Genomic DNA, 18,518 nt, shown 5'->3' on the forward strand with positions numbered 1-18,518 from the left:
GGAAACCTAAAGTGATGCATGACAGTTAAAAAAAAATACTGTCACGCAAAAATAAGAAAATAGCCTATGTCAGTGTTTCTCAAACTGTGGGTTGGGACCCACTAGGTGGGTAACGAGTCAATTTCAGGTGGGTCCCCATTCATTTCAATATTTTATTTTTAATATATTAGACTTGGTGCTACCATGTTATGTGACTGCATGTGGGGAAATGTTACAGAGCTATACTTTTAACAGGCTACTATGTAGATGCATTAACAATTGATGGTCAGTGGGACTTAGGATTGTTAAAAATTTTCCTGCTTGATGTCACTTCCAGTCATGACATCACTTCTGGTGGGTCCTGACAAATTCTGATTCTAAAAAGTGGGGTCCACCCCTAAAAGTTTGAGAACCACTAGCCTATGCATTACTTATATAAAGAATCACACTTTTTTTTTTTATAGAGTACACCTAAACTAGTAGGGAAGAGAATGCCTCTCCATCAGCTGTGTAAAACTAGCCCTCATGGAAGCTGTACTGGATGAAGAGTTTCCACACTAGAAGCCAAAACACCATCCTGCTAAACAGCCCTTTCTCCAAATGTGTAAGGGGAAAAAATTAGGGTTACATTGTGTGCATCCTCCCTCCCAATTTTTTGTCTCCCTTTTCTCTACAAAAGAAGAAAAACAGTCATATAAAACTATTTATTCATAAATATTTTCCAAAACGAAAATAGGCTTACGAAAAAATATCTTAAACAGCGGCATGGGCAAGGAGCTCCAGTTCAGGGGGCTGGATAAGGAAAGAGATGGAACAAGCACAGTTGTCCTCCCAACTTTCCTTGGGTTTTTGTTCTCCCCCCACCCCCACATCATTCCCCTCTAATCAGGAATAAATTGCAAGTCATCAAAGAGGGGAGGGTGCCTTTATGGGAGGAGGAGCAGATTAGAAATGAGCTCAGATACCAAATTTAAGGTGGCAACAAAATTTGGGAAATTGGGGTGGGAAGGAAGGAGAGAAGCAGCAATATGGGACCCCTCCTAAGACAAAATCCAGCCAGGAAAGAAAAAAATTGATGGGATTCATCCAACCAGGGTGTAACAAGCAAGTGTCCATCTGCTTTACATCCCCTCCCCACAACATCACTTTTAAAAGCAAGTGAGTCAGTTACAGCAGCCATGCAATGGTTCACAGGAGGTGTGAACCTTGCCAGAACATATTAGTGGGGTCCTTTCCAGCCACAGGTTGGGGGGTCCCCACCCAATTCTTTTTAAAAATAATTTTATGGTTCACCTCTTTGCAATTTCTAGCAAAGGAGGCAAGAATGGGAGTGAGGTGAAGTCCCCACAAGCAGTTCCCAACACTGCAAGAGATATTTTTGGGGGTCCTATGTCTCAGAATCACTGTTGGGCAAGTTACAATGCCCCCATAGGGGATAAGGTCAGCATCAAGAAGTCAAAGGGTCAGATGTGTGGGGATATTTTTGTAGTTGCTGTGGGGCAGGGAGAAGAAAAACACAAATTCTCTGCTGTGGAATATAACAAAAATGAAGATTTGGGGGAAATCACTCTTTCGCTGGGATTCTCAAATTCTTTTTTTAATCGCCACTCTCTCAACCCAACCTGGTGCACATGAAGGGCACACCCCCCCTTTCTGACCTCTTTGTATAGGTTACAGGCAGAAGAGGGCAAGGCAGAAGGGAATCCTGCCCGTGCCCCTCCTCCATCCCATGGTCACTTTTAAAACTTGCATGCATTTCTTTTTTAAACGTGCGGCTTGCCCCATCCCCACAGGGTTGTGATGCTGGGGTGGGGGAAATGGAGTGAGGTGGGGAACTGATTGGTCTTTCTTCCTTTGCCGCTGCCCCTAGTGCACTGCAGCTGTCTCTGGAAGGAAGGCTTGGCACCCCCTGCTGGCCCCAGGGCATCACTGCAGGTCCCGGTCTTCCAGGTAGCGGTATTCAAAGGTGAAACCTTCCTTTTTGCGCTGGCCCCATTTCTCGTAGTCAAAGTAGATGTAAGTGCCCTAGACAAAGAATACAGAGGAAAGAGTACATTAAGAACTGCCTTTTCTGGCAGGAGGTCTGGTCTAGAAGGTTAAGCCTCCATTTGCCTGAAGATAATACCCAAAGGTCGCCAGTTCGAAGCCACCGGCACCGTGCAACCTTGAAGCAGCTGACAAGCTGAGCCGAGTTATTCCATCTGCTCTGAGCGTGGGAGGATGGAGGCCAGAACGTGCGGCCAGATCAAGAAAGAAACATCTGATTGTTGTGGTTTCTTGAAAGATAGAACCTTTCAAATTGTAAAAATCCCTACGGGGATTTAAATTGCCTGCCCATGTAAACCGCCTTGAATAAAGTACGAGGAGAAATCTGAGGACATAGAAAGGCGGTATAGAAATACCTGTATTATTATTATTATTATTTTCTTTCCCAGTGAGGCAAGGCAATCAGCTTTGTATTTCAACTTTTTTTTTTTAAAGCACAGAAAAGAGCACTGGAATGTAGTCAGGTTCTCTTCCTCTGGCTCAAACTAGTTTCACCTGAGGAAATAAGTTTGGATATACTCCAAGGCTTAAAATCTTCTGCATCAGGAGGTAAGGAGTGACCCTGCCCCAGATCATTCCTGCCTTCAAACTTGAAAAATGGCATTTGCGGCTTCCTAGGGTCCAAATTCTCTCAGAACCAGTGACCACTGAAAAGATTTTTGACCCTCACTACTTGCGGCAAAAGAAATCCCTCAATGCCACTTACCCTGCTACAGGAGAGTACTGAAAAATTAGCATCTCAGAATAGCCATCTAGTTGTAGGGTCCATAAAGCAAGCAGAAGTTTAACGCACTAGCTCCTTTATCTTTAACAATGGGCATGCTAAAATCAACTGAGTTCCCCTGTGAAATGTGGCACTGATCAAATTTCCCCTTGACTGTCTCCTCACAGAAAAGGAAGACAAAGCAAGTGGTGCTGTAGTTTCTAGTGGGATCATACCATTCTGAGTGCCCAAAGCCCTTCTCATAAATTTATGGGACTTGAATGAACAAATGAGACCCGAACACCACCATAGGAAGTTCTATTTGAGGATCATGGTGGAGCGCACACATCCTTGGTTCCACTTTTATGGTCTTCTAAATTTGGGGAAAGACAGGAGTTTCTAACCCTCACTGCAGTTTAACAGGCAGAGCTTGTACATCTTGCCAGTCTACTTACGTTGCCTTCATGATTTCCAATATTTTCCTCATACACCCCTCCCAACTTTTACATTATTTTTCTTCCCATCGTTTCCATTGCTCCTATAGGAACAAATACCACCATGCACACATCCTGCTATTCTACAGTTGCCTTCCCCCTTACCTGCTCAAATTCATCAGTGATGGTCTTGGGTTCTTCATGCCGCTGGAACCACATCATGTACTTGGTGTGGAAGCGCCATGACTGCTTCTTCAGTGCCTTTGCCGCCAGATATTGTGCCTTCGTGCCCTTCAAAGTGGAAGGGACAAACAGAGAAGGGCTATGGGGTATATCAGTAACAAATGGTACTCTGAATTCCCCAATGGAAACGAAAAGAGGGCAGGAAGTGATAAACAGGAATTCAGCTCCTTACCTCCAAATAGTAGAAGATGAAGAAAAGGGTCTCTGTGGAGAGGCGCTGGTAGAACTCCACAGTGTCGGAGTGTGGGGGAGGCATCTGGTGGTGGTATGGAGGGGTTGGGCAGGGGTTTCGTGGTAAGTATTGCCTATGGGGAGTGGAGAGAAGAGATGAGTCTGCAAGAAGGTCTGAGAATCCAGGAATCCTCCATCCTGGAGGTGAGGAGGTAGTACTTTCACCACCACACAAAGTCCAAACTCAAGAGTCCTACTGAACTGTTAGTCACCAACAGCCCAGGAACAATTGTCTGAGGTCTATTTCAGTAAAGAGTGGTCAAGAGAAAAGACAGTTACCTTTCTGGATTTAATCTCCATTGGCCATCACAAGGGGGAAAAAACCCAGAGAGTTATGTTCTCCACAGCTGATTTCTCCTCCTCCATTCCATCTACAAACAGGTTTCCTCTAGGAAAGCCCATTGTCAGATGTTTGTGGAAGGCAGAAGGCGATTATGACTAAGTGAGCTGTCCAGCTGAGCAAGCTACTATCATCTGGGGAGGGGGGGGGACGGAAGACAGATGTTCTCTTCCCTCAGCGTTGTTGCAAAAAGTGTACTTTCATTCACCATGCCCGTTTGCCACTGTCGGCCAAGAACGGCAAGAAGAGGAGCAGGGTAGAGTAGATACACTCTTCAAACATACCCTCCCAGCATTGCCTGGTTGAGGGAAGAATGTGAGAGGCCCATGCAACTGTGGAAAGTGAAGCACACTCTGGGGTTTGGGGCTTGAGTCTATGCCTCCTCCCTTCCCCAAGGCTGCCTGGTCCCAACCCTGAAAGGGAGAAAGATTAATGCAACTTATTAGAGAATCACAGAGAGGTAGAGAACACAAAATGCCATTTCAGAGGTCTAAAAAGGTTCTCGGTCATGTAACCCCCCCCCCCCCAACCAAGACAGATTCTCCTTCCCTCCCGCTTACCGGATTCTTTCAGAATCAGAAGGATGAGGCATATGATGCCAGGCTGCCTCCTCCATGACCTGTTGGTAAAGCTGCTCCTTGGTGAGAGGCACAGGCCCCAGGGGGCACACCCCTAACGAAAGGGGGATGTTCACCTCAGATAGCTGGATGGGAGGCTGGTTGGAGGTTGGCTGGGAGGTTGTGCTAGTAATTAAGATATCAGCTGGGGGGGAATACAAAACAAACACTTAGTGACTGACAGACACAACTCAGCGTATCATTCGTGTGATCCCAGATTTTTAAAAAACTGGTTTTATATCCAATGTAGCTTGCCATAGTTGCTCTTTCAAAGGTTGTTCCATTCCTCCCCCTCATGAGTTCCTGGGTATATTCAGAAGAATGCACCTTGTTACCTTGTCTTAATGACAGCTACAGAAAGTTGTACTGCCACACTGAACTACAAAGCAGGTGATGCTGCTCACCCTACTCAAGATCCTTTCGGGAACCAACTGCAACTTCCTCTACTGCAACAGATTTCATCTATTTATCCATTTAGTGTTGCCCATCAGAATGTTTTAGCAGTAGTAGTAGTAGTAGTAGTAGTAGTAGTAGTAGTAGTAGTAATAATAATAATAATAATAATACAGGTATTTATATACCGCCTTTCTTGGTCTTTATTCAAGGCGGTTTACATAGGCAGGCTTATTTAAATTCCCATAGGGATTTTTACAATTGAAAGAAGGTTCTTTCTTTCAAGAACCACTACATTCAGGTGTTTCATTCCAATCTGGCTTCACATTCTGGCCTCCATCCTCCCACGCTCAGAGCAGATGGAATAGCTCGGCTTCAGCTTGTCAGCTGCTTCAAGGTCGCACGGTGCCAGTGGCCTCGAACTGGCGACCTTGTGGATGTTATCTTCAGGCAAATGGAGGCTCTGCTCTCTAGACCAGACCTCCTGCCCTGTAGGAGGTCAAGAATGTAGGTCAAGAATATAGGTCAAGGGGCAAATGGAGGCCACTGGGCCAACATCTGGCCTACCGGGATGGCCACCTGGCCCCTCATTTCCAACATAAAGGGCAAAGAGACAAATGGAACAGGACGAATTGCCAGTAAGTCAGTTTGAGGCAGGGAAAAGTGAGAATAGGGGGACTTAGGACCCAATCCTATGGGCTGTTGCACCAGCGGTACGTGTACTGCCAGCTCTGAATGTCACAAATGTGCTATAAAGCACCTTTTGGGCACTTGGCGAGGAGGAAGCCCCTGTGCTGGACCAGTGACAGGTGGATGCTGCAGAGGAGTCACTGATGGTAAGTATCACTATGGGGTGGTGGCAAGGCTTCCCGGGGTGGGGGGAAGGTGGGGCAGAGATGGCAGCAGAGTCTGCCGCGTATCCTATACAGCCTGACACAGACCTCCTCGAGGCCTCAACAGCAGGCGCGGATTCGAGGAAATCCAATGGAGCCATTACCTGGGGTAAGGGAGCAAACAGTCCCTTCCCTTGAGGAGACCCATGGCAGCTACCCCAGTCCCACAGGATACAGTGGTGACCATTTCAGTGCCGCTGTAACTTACCTGTACAGCAATAGGGCAGATATGATTGTGCTGCCTGTCTACCACCGCTTACCGAAAGTGGCCTTCCTGAAAACCTTATTTCTGCTAAAATATCCAAGTTGTTACATAACACAAATTTCTGACAGACTCCGATAAACATCTGAACTGCAGAGCTATTTTGCACATGAATCCTTTGGCCTTGCTCCTGATCTACAGCTGCGTTTGTCCCACTTACCCCTTTCGGCGAGATGAAGAGATGGCACAGGGTCCTCTATGCTAGAACTGATGGCTGCCCTCTCAGCCATTGACTTCAATGTACTTAGAGGCTCAGGTGCCTGCAGAACAAAAGCAGTAGGAAAAGGAACAGGGTGAGATGGAACAGAAAAAGGTAGCAGCTGGTTTTCAAAATCACTTTCTACTGTAAAATGAGAATTACTGTCATACGGGGCCAAGGAAGAATGCGCTGGACTAGAGAAACTGCAAGTTCAGATCCTCACTTGGCTGCAAAGGTCACTGAGAAAACACAGACCAAGTCGCCATCTCTCAACCTTACCTACTTCACAAGGCTGAGGAATTAACATCGGACAAATCTTATGTATTTTAGTCTCAGTTCCTTAGAGGAAAAGTGGAATAGAAACTACTAACAGAACAAACCTATGCATGTTTATTCAAAAGAGGGTCCCTCTGAGATTGATGGGATTTACTTCCCGGTAAGTGTGAACAGGATTACAGCCTTAGTCAGATTAATCTATTTACCACATGTGTCCTAACAGGACTAGAAATGGTCCATGTATGCAAGGTGGCCTCTCACCTTGATCTCAGGCGTGGTGCTGAACTGGGGTGGCCCGTTGAGCAGAGTCTGGGCAGGCTTGTTGTCAGAGAAGCTGGGCGTGGGTGATGCAGGCGGGTTGGCAGTCAGAGGCACCAGGAGGCTGGATCCAGTGCTGCTGCCGCCACTAGGCGGTTGAGGAGCTAAACTAGGCTCTTTCCTGCCAAAAGATGAAGGGGGAGAACAAAGGGAAGTTTGTGAAGATACATTGGTAACGCTGAGGGACAGTCTTTTAAGAATGGAAAGAGGAGCTGCCATGCTGCAGACTGGGCCTTAAAGATTTAAGAGAATGGTTCCCCACTTTGTGAGGAACAAACATGAACAATTGTAAACATTTGTTTCTATTGCACTGTTCTTCTGCTCAAATTAATGGTTGATGTCTGCACATGCCACTATTCTGTGGTAGCACACAGCAAATACAAAGCAGTTTTACAGAGTTGCACATGTTCTTGTGTTTAACGCTTCCTGTGCCAATGACAACAGAAGTTTGTTTGGCAGTGTGTGTGGGTAATGCCTGTTGAAATCTCAGGAGCCAAAGGAGTAGCTGAATGGGGGGAGGAGGCTGTGAATAATTTCTTGCTTCTTCCCACAACTCCCAACCCCCAATATTGGTTGCTTTTGCTATTGCCATTTTGTTGAACCAAGTTATGCTTTTATTTTATGTTGCTTTATAACTACTGTGAGTTGTTCTGGGAGGAGATTTATGTATTTAATTCTTTAAGCTCAAGAGCAACACAGAAATGGTTTAAAATAATTTTTTCTGCTTTAGAAGCAAAGAAGGGCCCCCACCGGGTCTGATCAAAGCTGCACATAAGCCAGGAACCTGCTTTCCACAGGTTTCCAAGTCAGATTCCCCTAGGAAATTCAAAAGTGGGACATTGAGGCAGACAGCTTTTCCCCATCATTTCCACTACCTGGTGTTTAGAGGTATACAGTGAACCTCAATAGAATAAAAGGGGGAAGGTGTCTGTCAATGCTGAAAGTCCATTCAATCTGACACACCTTCTTCCCATTATTCCATTAAATCCCTACCTTAGAAAGCTTCCTCAGTGCTGCCAGGAGAGCCCCGGTGGAGGGTGGAACAGCAGCGCCAATGGAGCTCTCTACGGAGCAGATTTACCTACCTTCTAGGGCTTCCTTGGTGCTGGAGCTGGAGCTCTGTAGGGTGTAGCAGAGCTCTACAGACTTCAGAAACTGCCTATTTCCAAAGTCCATTGAACTGAGGTCTGCTAAATTGAGAGTTCAATGTACCACCACTGAACCTGGGAGGTGTTGTACCTTAATCATGCACCGTCCTCCATGACAATAATCCCTTTTTAAAGTCACCTAGACAAGCGTACTAAATAAGCAAGTTTCATTTAAAATACTACATTAAAAATTATGCATGTTTGTAAGGATTATGCAAGTCTCTTTTCTTGACACAAGATTTTTTTTTTTAACCTGACATACATTCAGGCCACTGATCATATGGAGAAAGGCACACAAAGCAGGAAACGCAAAACACCAAAATAATCTCCAGATCCCAGAGGTCATATTGAACATCATTTGGTATTCAGAGGTTTCAACCAGGCATGGCTCATGTGTTTTCAAGTCCTAAAATTCTCAGTATATTGCATTCAGTATTACCTATCTTTTTTCACTGACTGTAGACAAAAAAATTGCATTTAGGTACAGGTGTGCTACAATAAATTAGTATTCCACTACATACACAGGTGAGAAAATTACAATTTTTTTTTTCAAAGTACATCTGGCTATATGAGTACTCCACTGGGAGCAGGAAGGAAGCATAGGGGTTTTATTTTAATTTTTAAAACTGTCACTAGTAAACTGTCTTTTTAGAGCTAGAAGCATACAAAAGGATAGGCATTGTTATAGTTGGAGGAGAAGGCTTGCTGATGTTCACCACTTTAGGTGGTAGCCGAGTGAGCAAAACCACACTGAAGATAGTTTGAGAGTCTTGAAAGTTCTGTTCTCTCTTACTCGCAAGTTACTACCAAAAAAAATTCATCTAAAAAATATACAAGGTGGGCTAAATGCAGGAAATGGTGATTAGACTGAAAGGGAATACAATGGCCAGGGTACAGGGTCACCGCAAGTGTGTCACAGACACTTTTGTCAAAAGTGAAATTCAAACCAAGTTTAAAGCTAAATACTTGAGGAATTTCAAGAGTTCCAAGAACAAAATTGCTCAAGGAGGTTGCTTACACATGCCTAATTATGCACTTTTAGTGTCTAACAATATGGCTTCCAGGGTTCATTAATGAGAATGCGTGAAGACAGAGTCCATGGGAATGAAGGAGAAACTCACGTGGAAGCGCTGGGTGGGTTGTGTGGTGCTGTCTGGTTAGGCAACGACTGGTTGCCGCTGCTTAGTGTGGAATCCGAGCTGCTGTCAGCTACCACAGAGCTATAACCTGGGAGGGAGAGAGAAGGTGAGTTGGTGGCTGGAATTCTGCAGTAAACAAGTCCCAAAAATCAGAGACCAGGAAATAGGATTCTCATGATACAGGCTCAATTCTCTGCTCAATAGGAATTCAGTGGAAGTATCACAAAATCCGACTTCCTCCGACTTCCTCTAGCCCTCCTGTCCTGTTGAATGGTAGTTGCCTACTTCACTGCTAGTGTGGCAAACTGTCCAGAAAAAAAAACACAAAACTAGGCCTCTTGTGCCAATAAACGCATATGCAAGAATTCTCAAGTGAAGCTTCTCACAACATGGAGATAAAGCATCATCACCTATTAATTGCTGCAGATTAAGCTACTTCTAAAAAGCACAGCTACAGAAACCAAGAGGTCAGTTCAAACACTGGCAATGCTAGTTACTGTAGAAAACAAATTAGAGTTGTATAAAAATCGAGATCAACCAATATCATCCAGCAGTTGCACTCTCACCATTGGATTATATTGTGACGGGAAAAGCTGCACCTGTGAAAATACCCATTTCCCTCAGAATTCTTCCAACAGAGGGCAAGAGCACAATGACCTGATAGTCCTGACAGGGTTTTTTGGAGGGAAAGATACCCCAATATCTAGGGTGAGTAAGACAGGATAACAGCCTAAGTCTGTTAGGCTGTAACACAAAGGTCTTACTTCTGAGTAAAATTTTCAAACACCTCTATCAATATCTGTGTTTCAGGGAACCAAACCCCAGTTCCAATTCCTCTTTTCTCTTTATGAAGACAAGGACTTATTCCACATTATCTCCCTTGTAGCCCCACTTTGGCTTGAAAAGCATTCCTCACACTTTTTCCACAAAGCCCTTGCTTAAAACAGTCATGTCTGTTATTCCTCTTGCCTCACATCCTTCTGTAAAACTTCAGGCTTCTTAGGGAAGGAAGCCATCTTCTGCTTATGGCAGAAGGCAGCCCTGCACAAGAATATGAAGGTGCCAAATACTAGGACAGACCTGTGGTCCATCTAGGCCAGTCGCCTCCAATGCCAGACCAAATATGCAAAACACCATGCGGAAATTACTATTTCCCACAGAGGCAGTGCACATTTGGATGCATAATCTATGCGGATTTCCCCCATGGAATTAGCCAAATACATTTTTTACTTCTTAAACTGCAAGTTCAGAATCTTTTACATGGGTTTTGAACATATGGTAGGAAACGTCCATGAGCTTTAAGTCCTCAGAGGAGCTGAGATGGCATCCTAGACTGCCTCCCAGGGAGAACTAGGAAGTTTACTGCCTCAGAAAGACAAACCCTCGGGAAGAAATTCCTGCCTCTTCTGGTGGGCAACATCTGAGGGGATAAATGTAGACACAGGAAGACAGCCAAAGGATGGTTGACAGTGCTGGAGAAGGAACTAGCACAGCTCCCCCCCCCCGATTGAAGTGCTTGTGTGGCTGTAAATCCCACATGGGTTGACACAGATCTGACTTACAGATGTATTGCATGTTTGAACTGGGCCCTCGCCCTACTATTCAGGATCCCTTTAAGCGGAGATGCCAGCAATTGAATCTGGGACTCTCTGCCTACAAAGCCTTTGTTCTGTTACAAGGTTACAGCACAATATAAAAACAGAAGCTCAGAGTGCTTGTACTTCCCCAACAGCTACACGCACCTTCTTCAGAGGCCACACCTGTGCCATAATACCAGATTCTTCATACCAGAAATATTTTGCTATCCATGGAGAACCTAAAGCAACAGCGACTGCCACCACCACCCCTGGCCCTGGGCCCAACCCCAGCCCAGACTCACTCGTTGCCCCATTCTGTTTGCTGGCATTCTGCTGGGTGCTGGGAGGCCGGGGCTGCGAGGCGTTGGTATTGGTGGGTGGGGGTGCCACAGCCTGGGCGTAGGGGGTTGGGGTGGTAGGTGTGTGCCCTGACGGAGCGTTAGCTTTGCTGCTTGCATTCCCGCTGCCAGTCATTGCCCCGTTGCTGTTGGAGCCAGGCCCGTTCCCCAATGAGGATGAAGTGATGGAGCTGCCACCCATCGGGTAGCTGGGGGGGATGGTGGGAGGCGGCTGATGGTGGTTGTTGTGGAGGCTTTTTGAACCATTCTTCGCTGGCGACTGGAGAGAACAGAGGATGGAGAAAAAGGATTTAGGTTCATACCTATTTCTTCCCTTCACTTAAGACAAAGTACTAGAAATTCTTCTCTTGGCTTTGCATTCCAAAAGCCAATTCAAACATATGTTTCTGATGTGGTCTGTTCCTTTTACAGAACCTGTAGTACTTCAGACTGCATGTTTGAGAACCCCCACCCACCCACGAAAGGTAGTATACCAGAAGACAGACAAGACAAATACTCTGACTCTAATGTGCAAAGTGTTTTGGTTTTGATGCGAGGTCACTCATACCACTCCCAAGGAACTCCAGGGCTACTCTTCCAGATAGACCAGGAATGTTCATGGTGCCTCTCCCCAAACTGCTAAGAAATGAATTATGGACATTATACTCACTTGGCTCACTTCACTATCTGTTGACCGGCCCCGTTTCTTGTCATCCTCAGAGTTCTCCTAAGAAAGAAAAGGTTTGAGTCAGTACCACTGTAGGAGGGCTGCTGTTCTGGAACGAAGCAAGCAGGCTGGGCTACAACCCACTTTCTTGTACTGCTCTAAATAGAAGCACCCAATAACATCTGCTCATGTTCATGCAAACCCAAAGCTGACTCCTAATTGTAACAGGTGCACCTCCCTTACCGTTGTGCAGTTTGCGGGGCTAGGTGGGATTGGGGAACTGGATGTGGTGGACGTGGGCGTGCTGCTGGACTGATTGAACATCTCATCCTCCATGTGGCTGTGGCTGGGTGGGGAAGTGGCTACCAAGGCCTGTGCTATAGGGCCAAGAACAAGGAAAAAAACAAACATACAAACCAGATTAGGCCACAGTTAGTCAATCAGCACAGTTCAGCATACGGCACTGTGTTACGGAGCATGAACTCTACTGGCGATTACTTGCAAGAGTTCCTAGCCATCATATTTTAAAGAATGTATGTTGACATCCTAAGAGATAGATGTTAAAAAAAAATTAAGAATGATAATATCAGGAAACCCAATTCTTTTCAGTAAATCTCACATCTAGAGGAAGAATAAATCAAACCAAATGTCAAACATGTACATAATGTCAATAAATAAATCAAACCATAATGTCAACATGTACAGCAACACAGCCCTGGATAGAGCGCCTTAACAAAACCAAAAAAAGTAAAGGTCAGACTATACAGCCTGCTGAACTGTTGAAGTTCAATTAGCAAGCTGCCTAGCACTGTAAATACCTGGACATCTGTGCGGGAGAGAAAGGAGAACTGATTAGCCAAATAGATTTATCTTTGTTCTCCACCCCAGCTGCCACAGCTATTATTAGAATACTGCATCCTTCCTAAACAATGGGACCACAGAGACCTAAACCACTTCTGTCCCATGCATGCTCAGACATCTCCAACCAAAGAAACCCACCAAAGAGAAGTACTTACGAATGTCTTCTAAGTCAAGGTCATCATAGAGGAACTCATTCTCCTCAAAATCAGGGTCCTGCGAGGAATCCACATAGTACTCCACATCATCCTTGATCTTGCGGATGGAGTCCACCATGATGGAATCATTGTCCAGCATGCGCAGGATGGTCTCCAGCATTCGAATGTGGTACCGGTGCTTCTCGATGTGCCGTTTCAGACCCTCAATCCGATCTTGTTTCTGAAAAAAAAATTGGGGGGGGGGGAGTAGGGCAGAGACAATTATGAAGGCATCAAGTACACAAGTCCCCCTCTCAGTTACCTTGGAAATAGTTCAAGGTGTATAGAGGACCATAACATCTTGGACACAACATACTTGCCTCTTTCCTTATGCCTCATGGTGATCTCCAAAACTGACCAAAAGCCTTTATAATACAACTATAATCTGAGATTGGAGCCAGGACAATGGAAAGGGAGTTTCAATGGCTGCCTCCCCACAAACATCTTCCCCTTCTGCAGACCTGCCATGGCCTGCTGTTCAGAATGTGTGGATGAACATAATTTTCTATCATCATCAACTCGTCTCTAGATTCTGCTCCCTGATGACACCCCAACCAGGCTCCCAAATCCTGCCTGTATATCCCAGAAGTCCTTGTTTCTCTCTTCAATTTTAACCAATTGTTCTGCTTTAGCCCTTCATGCACAGTCCCCCAAGAGAAAATTCTGACAACTCACATCCTTGTCTCCTTTCTTCTTGCGTGTTTGGACAGAGAGAGATTCCACTTCGCTCTCAAACTGATCCACCTGCATGTTCAAGGTGTCTATGGTATTCTGGAAAGCAAAAGAAAGAAATCACTCCCCATCCAGCCTACACAGAGCCTGGATATACTCTGAAGGCTAACCAGGTAAATAGAATGCAAATACAGAGAGCCCTCATTTAACAGACCTCTATAAAACAGACTTTGTTTTTTGTTTTTTTAAATGGAGTTTATTTATTTATTACAGATACAGGTAAGGAAAATCGGTTAGACTTAGGGCTGGAACTACACAGGTTACACATGAGGGTATTGGCCATCGATTACAACATATATTAATTAGTCTTAAAAAAATGATAATGTCTAAAAACGAAATTATTCATCAATACAAAAATTATCATATTTGTTAATCTACTGATTAATAATTTAACTAATCAATCAATATTTTTAATCTAAAATTATCTAATCATAAAAAACCTCCAAATTTTTACTTATACGCTCTTCTTGCCACTAAACTAATATTTAAAATAAAATATTTATCTGATTCTTAGTTTCTGATGTCGCATTTAAGAGGAATGTTTCCAGTTTAAATGGTAATACACACTTCAATGTCTCTTGTAACAGTTTATATATCATTTTCCAATATTTGTTTGCTTTTTCGCATATCCACCACATATAATAAAAAAATTCCCTCAATTCTTTACTTATCCAACATTTGTTTGATGACCCAGGGTACATTTTTACTATTTTCTCTGGAATTAAATACCATCTATAAATTTATATAATTTCTCTTTTAAAGAATAACCCTTTTAGTTATCTTAATATCACTTTAATTTTCGCAATATTTGTGTTCCAAGTTTTCATTTATATCTACTTTGATTTAATATAATTAATGGAATACTCTTCATTTCTAAAAAGAATTCGGTCCATTAATATCTACAAAAGGAAAAAAAATTATACTTGTTCAGCCATTTTCACTTTCTCTCTTAGTACTTCCTTTGTTCTCTGTCTTATTGGTGTTTTCCTTCTTGCTCCTCCCACTGCTCCTTCCACCACTTCTTTTTCTTCTTAACTCTCTTAAATTTCTTAACCCCTCTCTTCTCTTCTTTCTTTTTCTTCATTCTGTTCTTTTTGAATTTAATCCAAAACTTCTGCCTCTTCTTGAAACAACGTGCTCTCTGAAAGTTCCCTCTTTTTCTTCCTTAAAATTCTTAATTCTGATAATGACGGTTGCTTTTTCCATCTCCTGTCTCATTTCAAAAATCTCCATTTCTTTAGTTTCATCGGACATTTGATCCATTCTTTTTTCTTGTCTGTTATTTGTAATCTGTTCCTGCATGCTTGTCAGGGAGGAGTTTATTTGCTTCATTTGTTCAGATAATTTTCTGACCTGTTGCTTCATTTCACTTCTGAAATCCCACAACAAATCCATTAATAAAGACTGGCTTTTACTAACATCCTTTAAATTTTTAAATGCCATTCTTATCAATATCAAATCCAGCCAATATACCTCTGGCTGTAAAAAAAAAACAGAGATAAAATGGTCCAACAATTAAAAAAAAAACAACTCTCATTATCTTGTTTCCCCTTCTTGCAGAGCTAATTTCCAATTTCTATATCCAAAAAGTGTAAGTCAATATTCCACTTCCAGTCAATAACAATGTCAAATCAGTCAAACAATTAAAGGGTCATCCAAGTATTTATCTTGCATCCCTTCTTCCACAAGGGGTGGATCAGTAATCCAGGTCAATAACACTGTCAAATTAAGTTAGTATGCCTTTAAATGACCAGGCCTGAATCGAGCCTTCTTGCTAGGAAAGCTAAAGTAAAAGTTATTTCAGCCCTTGAAGATTAGTTATTTATTTCTTTTCCATGCATACTATTCAACAGGGTGATCTTTTATCTTCTTATCTCTGTCCTTTTCTTGCAGTTACCCTTATTACGAAACAGAGAAAAATACTCCAGCAAGGGTTTCTTTAAATCCAGATTCACTCATTTCCCCTCTGGGTGGCTAACAGCCAACATAAATAAAGTTACCTTTTCCTCCTTCCAACCTCTTGATTGCAGTTCTTTTTATAGCCTTTTAATGAGCTGGTTACTCACAATTTAAAGCTTTTTTTGCTGTCATGTTGTTGTATCTAGGCCGTGGGGGGAGTCCTCAGCTGTCCGAATCGTCTCTGAAGGTGGCATTCGGGATACGATGTGATTCAGCACAGAGCAAATGGGGAAAAAATCTCTGAAATTGCTGTTTCAAGAGACTCCCCCGTTCAAGCTCTCAGCCTTCGTTCCTTCTTCTTGGCAACGAAGAGTACCTCATTGTTGAGGCACTTGAAAAACACATCTATTTAGCAGTCTCCCTGGGAGCCCTCCGAGGTTCCCTGCTACTTCACTGAGTGTTAACTCCGCCCCCCCCCTATAAAACAGACTTTGGAAATAACGGACCCTTCCCTCATCATAATACATTCAGTTATTTTCCTCACAATCAACCTTCACTGCCACAATTTTCCTGCCACCATTCCACACTATATTTGCAAAGGACTATCACATTGCCCACTCAACTCCTTCCCAACCTTAGAGCTCTCCCTAGACCACACTTTATAACTCTCCACTAATAGCATCCATAAAGCCACCATAGTGACAAAAACCTAATCCTAGCCAGGCAGAAGTTTCCCAGATTCAATCCCTACCATCTTAGTGGCAGGACAGGGAAAGGCCTCTTTTCTGTTCAAGACCTTAAGAACCCACTATCAGCAATAGCAGAAATCCAGGGCTGCAGCAGAAACATTTGGTCTCACTTGATACAAGGAAGCTCCATATGAATATCCACAGTCATAATGATACAATACTTTAAACTTTGCCCTTTAAAAACCAGAGCTTCTCATTCAGCAACCTCTCCTAAATGTACATTCTCCCAGCTTCCAACTATCAGTTTGCTGACCATCCCTTGTTCTCACCGTCAGCCACTGTCCAACTTCCTCCTTTTCCTTCTGGGCTGGGTCCACCTTCTGTGCAAGGCCCAACCCTTCCTTGGAGTAGGCTTTCGTCTTGGTCTCGCGTTCCACTACCTTGAACCGCTCCATTTGCTGGCAAGATAGAATAGAGGACTTAGTGAGCTAACCATGACAAGAAATGGATCTAGGGACTGTCGAGACATCCAAACCACTGGCAAATATACCCCAGTTATTATTTTATGGAGGAAGGAAGGGTGGAAAAGCACAAAACCTTTATGGGGCTTTCTGGAAAAAAAATTACCAGATGTTCTAAATGGACTAGGATGCAATGACTGACTAGGGCTGCAATCCTAACTACACTTTCCTGAGAGTAAGCCCCATTGAACAAAATAGGACTTACGTCTGAGTAGACCTTGTTAGGATTGTGCCCTTACATTCATGAACAAAACTAAATCTAAACCATGTATTTCTACACTATACAAAAATAACATCTAATAGCCACAAGTGTCTGAACAGAAATATCTGAGGGAGGGCGAGAGGAAAAAAAGAATCAGTCAAGCACATTTATTACAGCTTAAATGTTGCAGTCAGATTCAGAGTTTCACTAGGACATAAACATATACTCTAGGACAGGGGTGCTCAAACTTTCAACTTTAGGGATCCTGGACCTTTAAAATTGTGTAGGAGAGATAATTTCAGCAGGTGCAGCTTGTCATCTGTGGGATGACAAGTTGCACCTGCTGAAATTGTCTCTTCTATACACTTGTTAAAGGTCCAGCATCCCTAAAGTTGAAAGTTTGAGCACCCCTGCTCTAGGAAAAGTAAAGGCACAACAACTCAAAAGTTATTCCTTGCATTGCTTAAAAGTTGTAGAAAAATATGCACATATGCATGCTTTCTAGGGATAGTCACTAGAAAAAAATCATCTCTCATATTAGTTGATTTTATAAGTGTATGCATTTTTGCAAAACAGAAGATTATTTACAGAAAAACTCAGAAGTAGAAAGTTTTCTATTCTGTATCTTGAGCAATAAGGAGGCTGTTGCAAATTACCCACCCATCCAATCTCTCCTCTACCTATTATTATTATTATTAACAGTATTTATATACTGCTTTTCAACAAAAAGTTCACAAAGCGGTTTACAGAGAAAAATCAAATAACTAATGGCTCCCTGTCCCAAAAGGGCTCACAATCTTAAAAGATGCAAAAGAACACCAGCAGGCAGTCACTAGAAAAGACACTGCTGGGGTGAGGAGGGCCAGTTACTCTCCCCCTGCTAAAAAGAGAGGAGCACCCACTTGAAAAAGTGCCTCTTAGTTAGCAAAGGTTACCTATCGGACACATTTCATCACCAGCAATCATGGTGGCTGAAGAGCAATAAAAGGGAGGCCCTTTCTACTATATTTTTAACTAGTAAGAATTCTAATCTGCAGTAGGCATCTAAAGTATGCAAACAGGGACTCTGTATGGGGACAGGAACATTCATTTATGCAATTTTCCCATCTGAATTCGGAAGCAGAACAGTCCCAGGCTCTGCTGCATCTGTTTTCTGAATGTACTATACATCAGCTTTGAAGCTGGATGTACATGTGCAGCAGGACAGACTGTGTCGCCTCAGACTGCAGATTAGGATGACCATTCTGAATGCATTCTTCACCAGAAATCAAACAATGCACACGCTACTTTAGAAGCAAGCAGAGCACAAATGCAGTCAGTAGGGGGTTGTGCTAGATTGCTACCTACAGGGAGTTATTCTATGAAAGCACGGGAAGCGTTCAGAGAAGGTTATTCCTTGGTAGTTGATTTCATTCTACCAGTCAAGAATTCCACCAGCTAATTCTGCTGCCATGCATAGACCAGGTCTCAATTTTATGTCAGAGAATCCTACTGCTCCTCCTAGCACATTCCTATGCAAACCTACTCAGAAGCCAAGCCCACTGTGTTCAATGGGGCTTGCTCTCAGGAATGCCTCTGCAGCCAAAGAATCTTGATTCTTTAGCCTCAACTGGAATT

General features: G+C 43.4%; 1 protein-coding gene across 3 annotated transcripts in view; it reads right to left on the reverse strand.

The window, feature by feature from the left end:
• Positions 1 to 668: 668 nt before the first annotated feature.
• Positions 669 to 18,518, reverse strand: part of CNOT3 (CCR4-NOT transcription complex subunit 3) — a 32,687-nt gene continuing 14,837 nt past the window's right edge. For all 3 annotated transcript variants that reach the window (XM_066630961.1, XM_066630959.1, XM_066630960.1), the window contains 13 exons: positions 16,508 to 16,636; positions 13,534 to 13,629; positions 12,820 to 13,039; positions 12,047 to 12,180; positions 11,807 to 11,863; positions 11,101 to 11,416; positions 9,204 to 9,309; positions 6,878 to 7,055; positions 6,302 to 6,401; positions 4,537 to 4,738; positions 3,578 to 3,710; positions 3,328 to 3,453; positions 669 to 2,004 (listed from right to left, as the gene is read on the reverse strand). In XM_066630961.1, the coding sequence (XP_066487058.1) occupies positions 1,906 to 2,004; positions 3,328 to 3,453; positions 3,578 to 3,710; positions 4,537 to 4,738; positions 6,302 to 6,401; positions 6,878 to 7,055; positions 9,204 to 9,309; positions 11,101 to 11,416; positions 11,807 to 11,863; positions 12,047 to 12,180; positions 12,820 to 13,039; positions 13,534 to 13,629; positions 16,508 to 16,636 (1,896 nt within the window). In that variant the 3' untranslated portion in view covers positions 669 to 1,905. The remainder of the gene's footprint in view (positions 2,005 to 3,327; positions 3,454 to 3,577; positions 3,711 to 4,536; positions 4,739 to 6,301; positions 6,402 to 6,877; positions 7,056 to 9,203; positions 9,310 to 11,100; positions 11,417 to 11,806; positions 11,864 to 12,046; positions 12,181 to 12,819; positions 13,040 to 13,533; positions 13,630 to 16,507; positions 16,637 to 18,518) is intronic.

This window comes from Tiliqua scincoides, chromosome 5, assembly GCF_035046505.1.
Source record: "Tiliqua scincoides isolate rTilSci1 chromosome 5, rTilSci1.hap2, whole genome shotgun sequence".
In the NCBI taxonomy this organism is placed as follows: Eukaryota; Metazoa; Chordata; class Lepidosauria; order Squamata; family Scincidae; genus Tiliqua; species Tiliqua scincoides.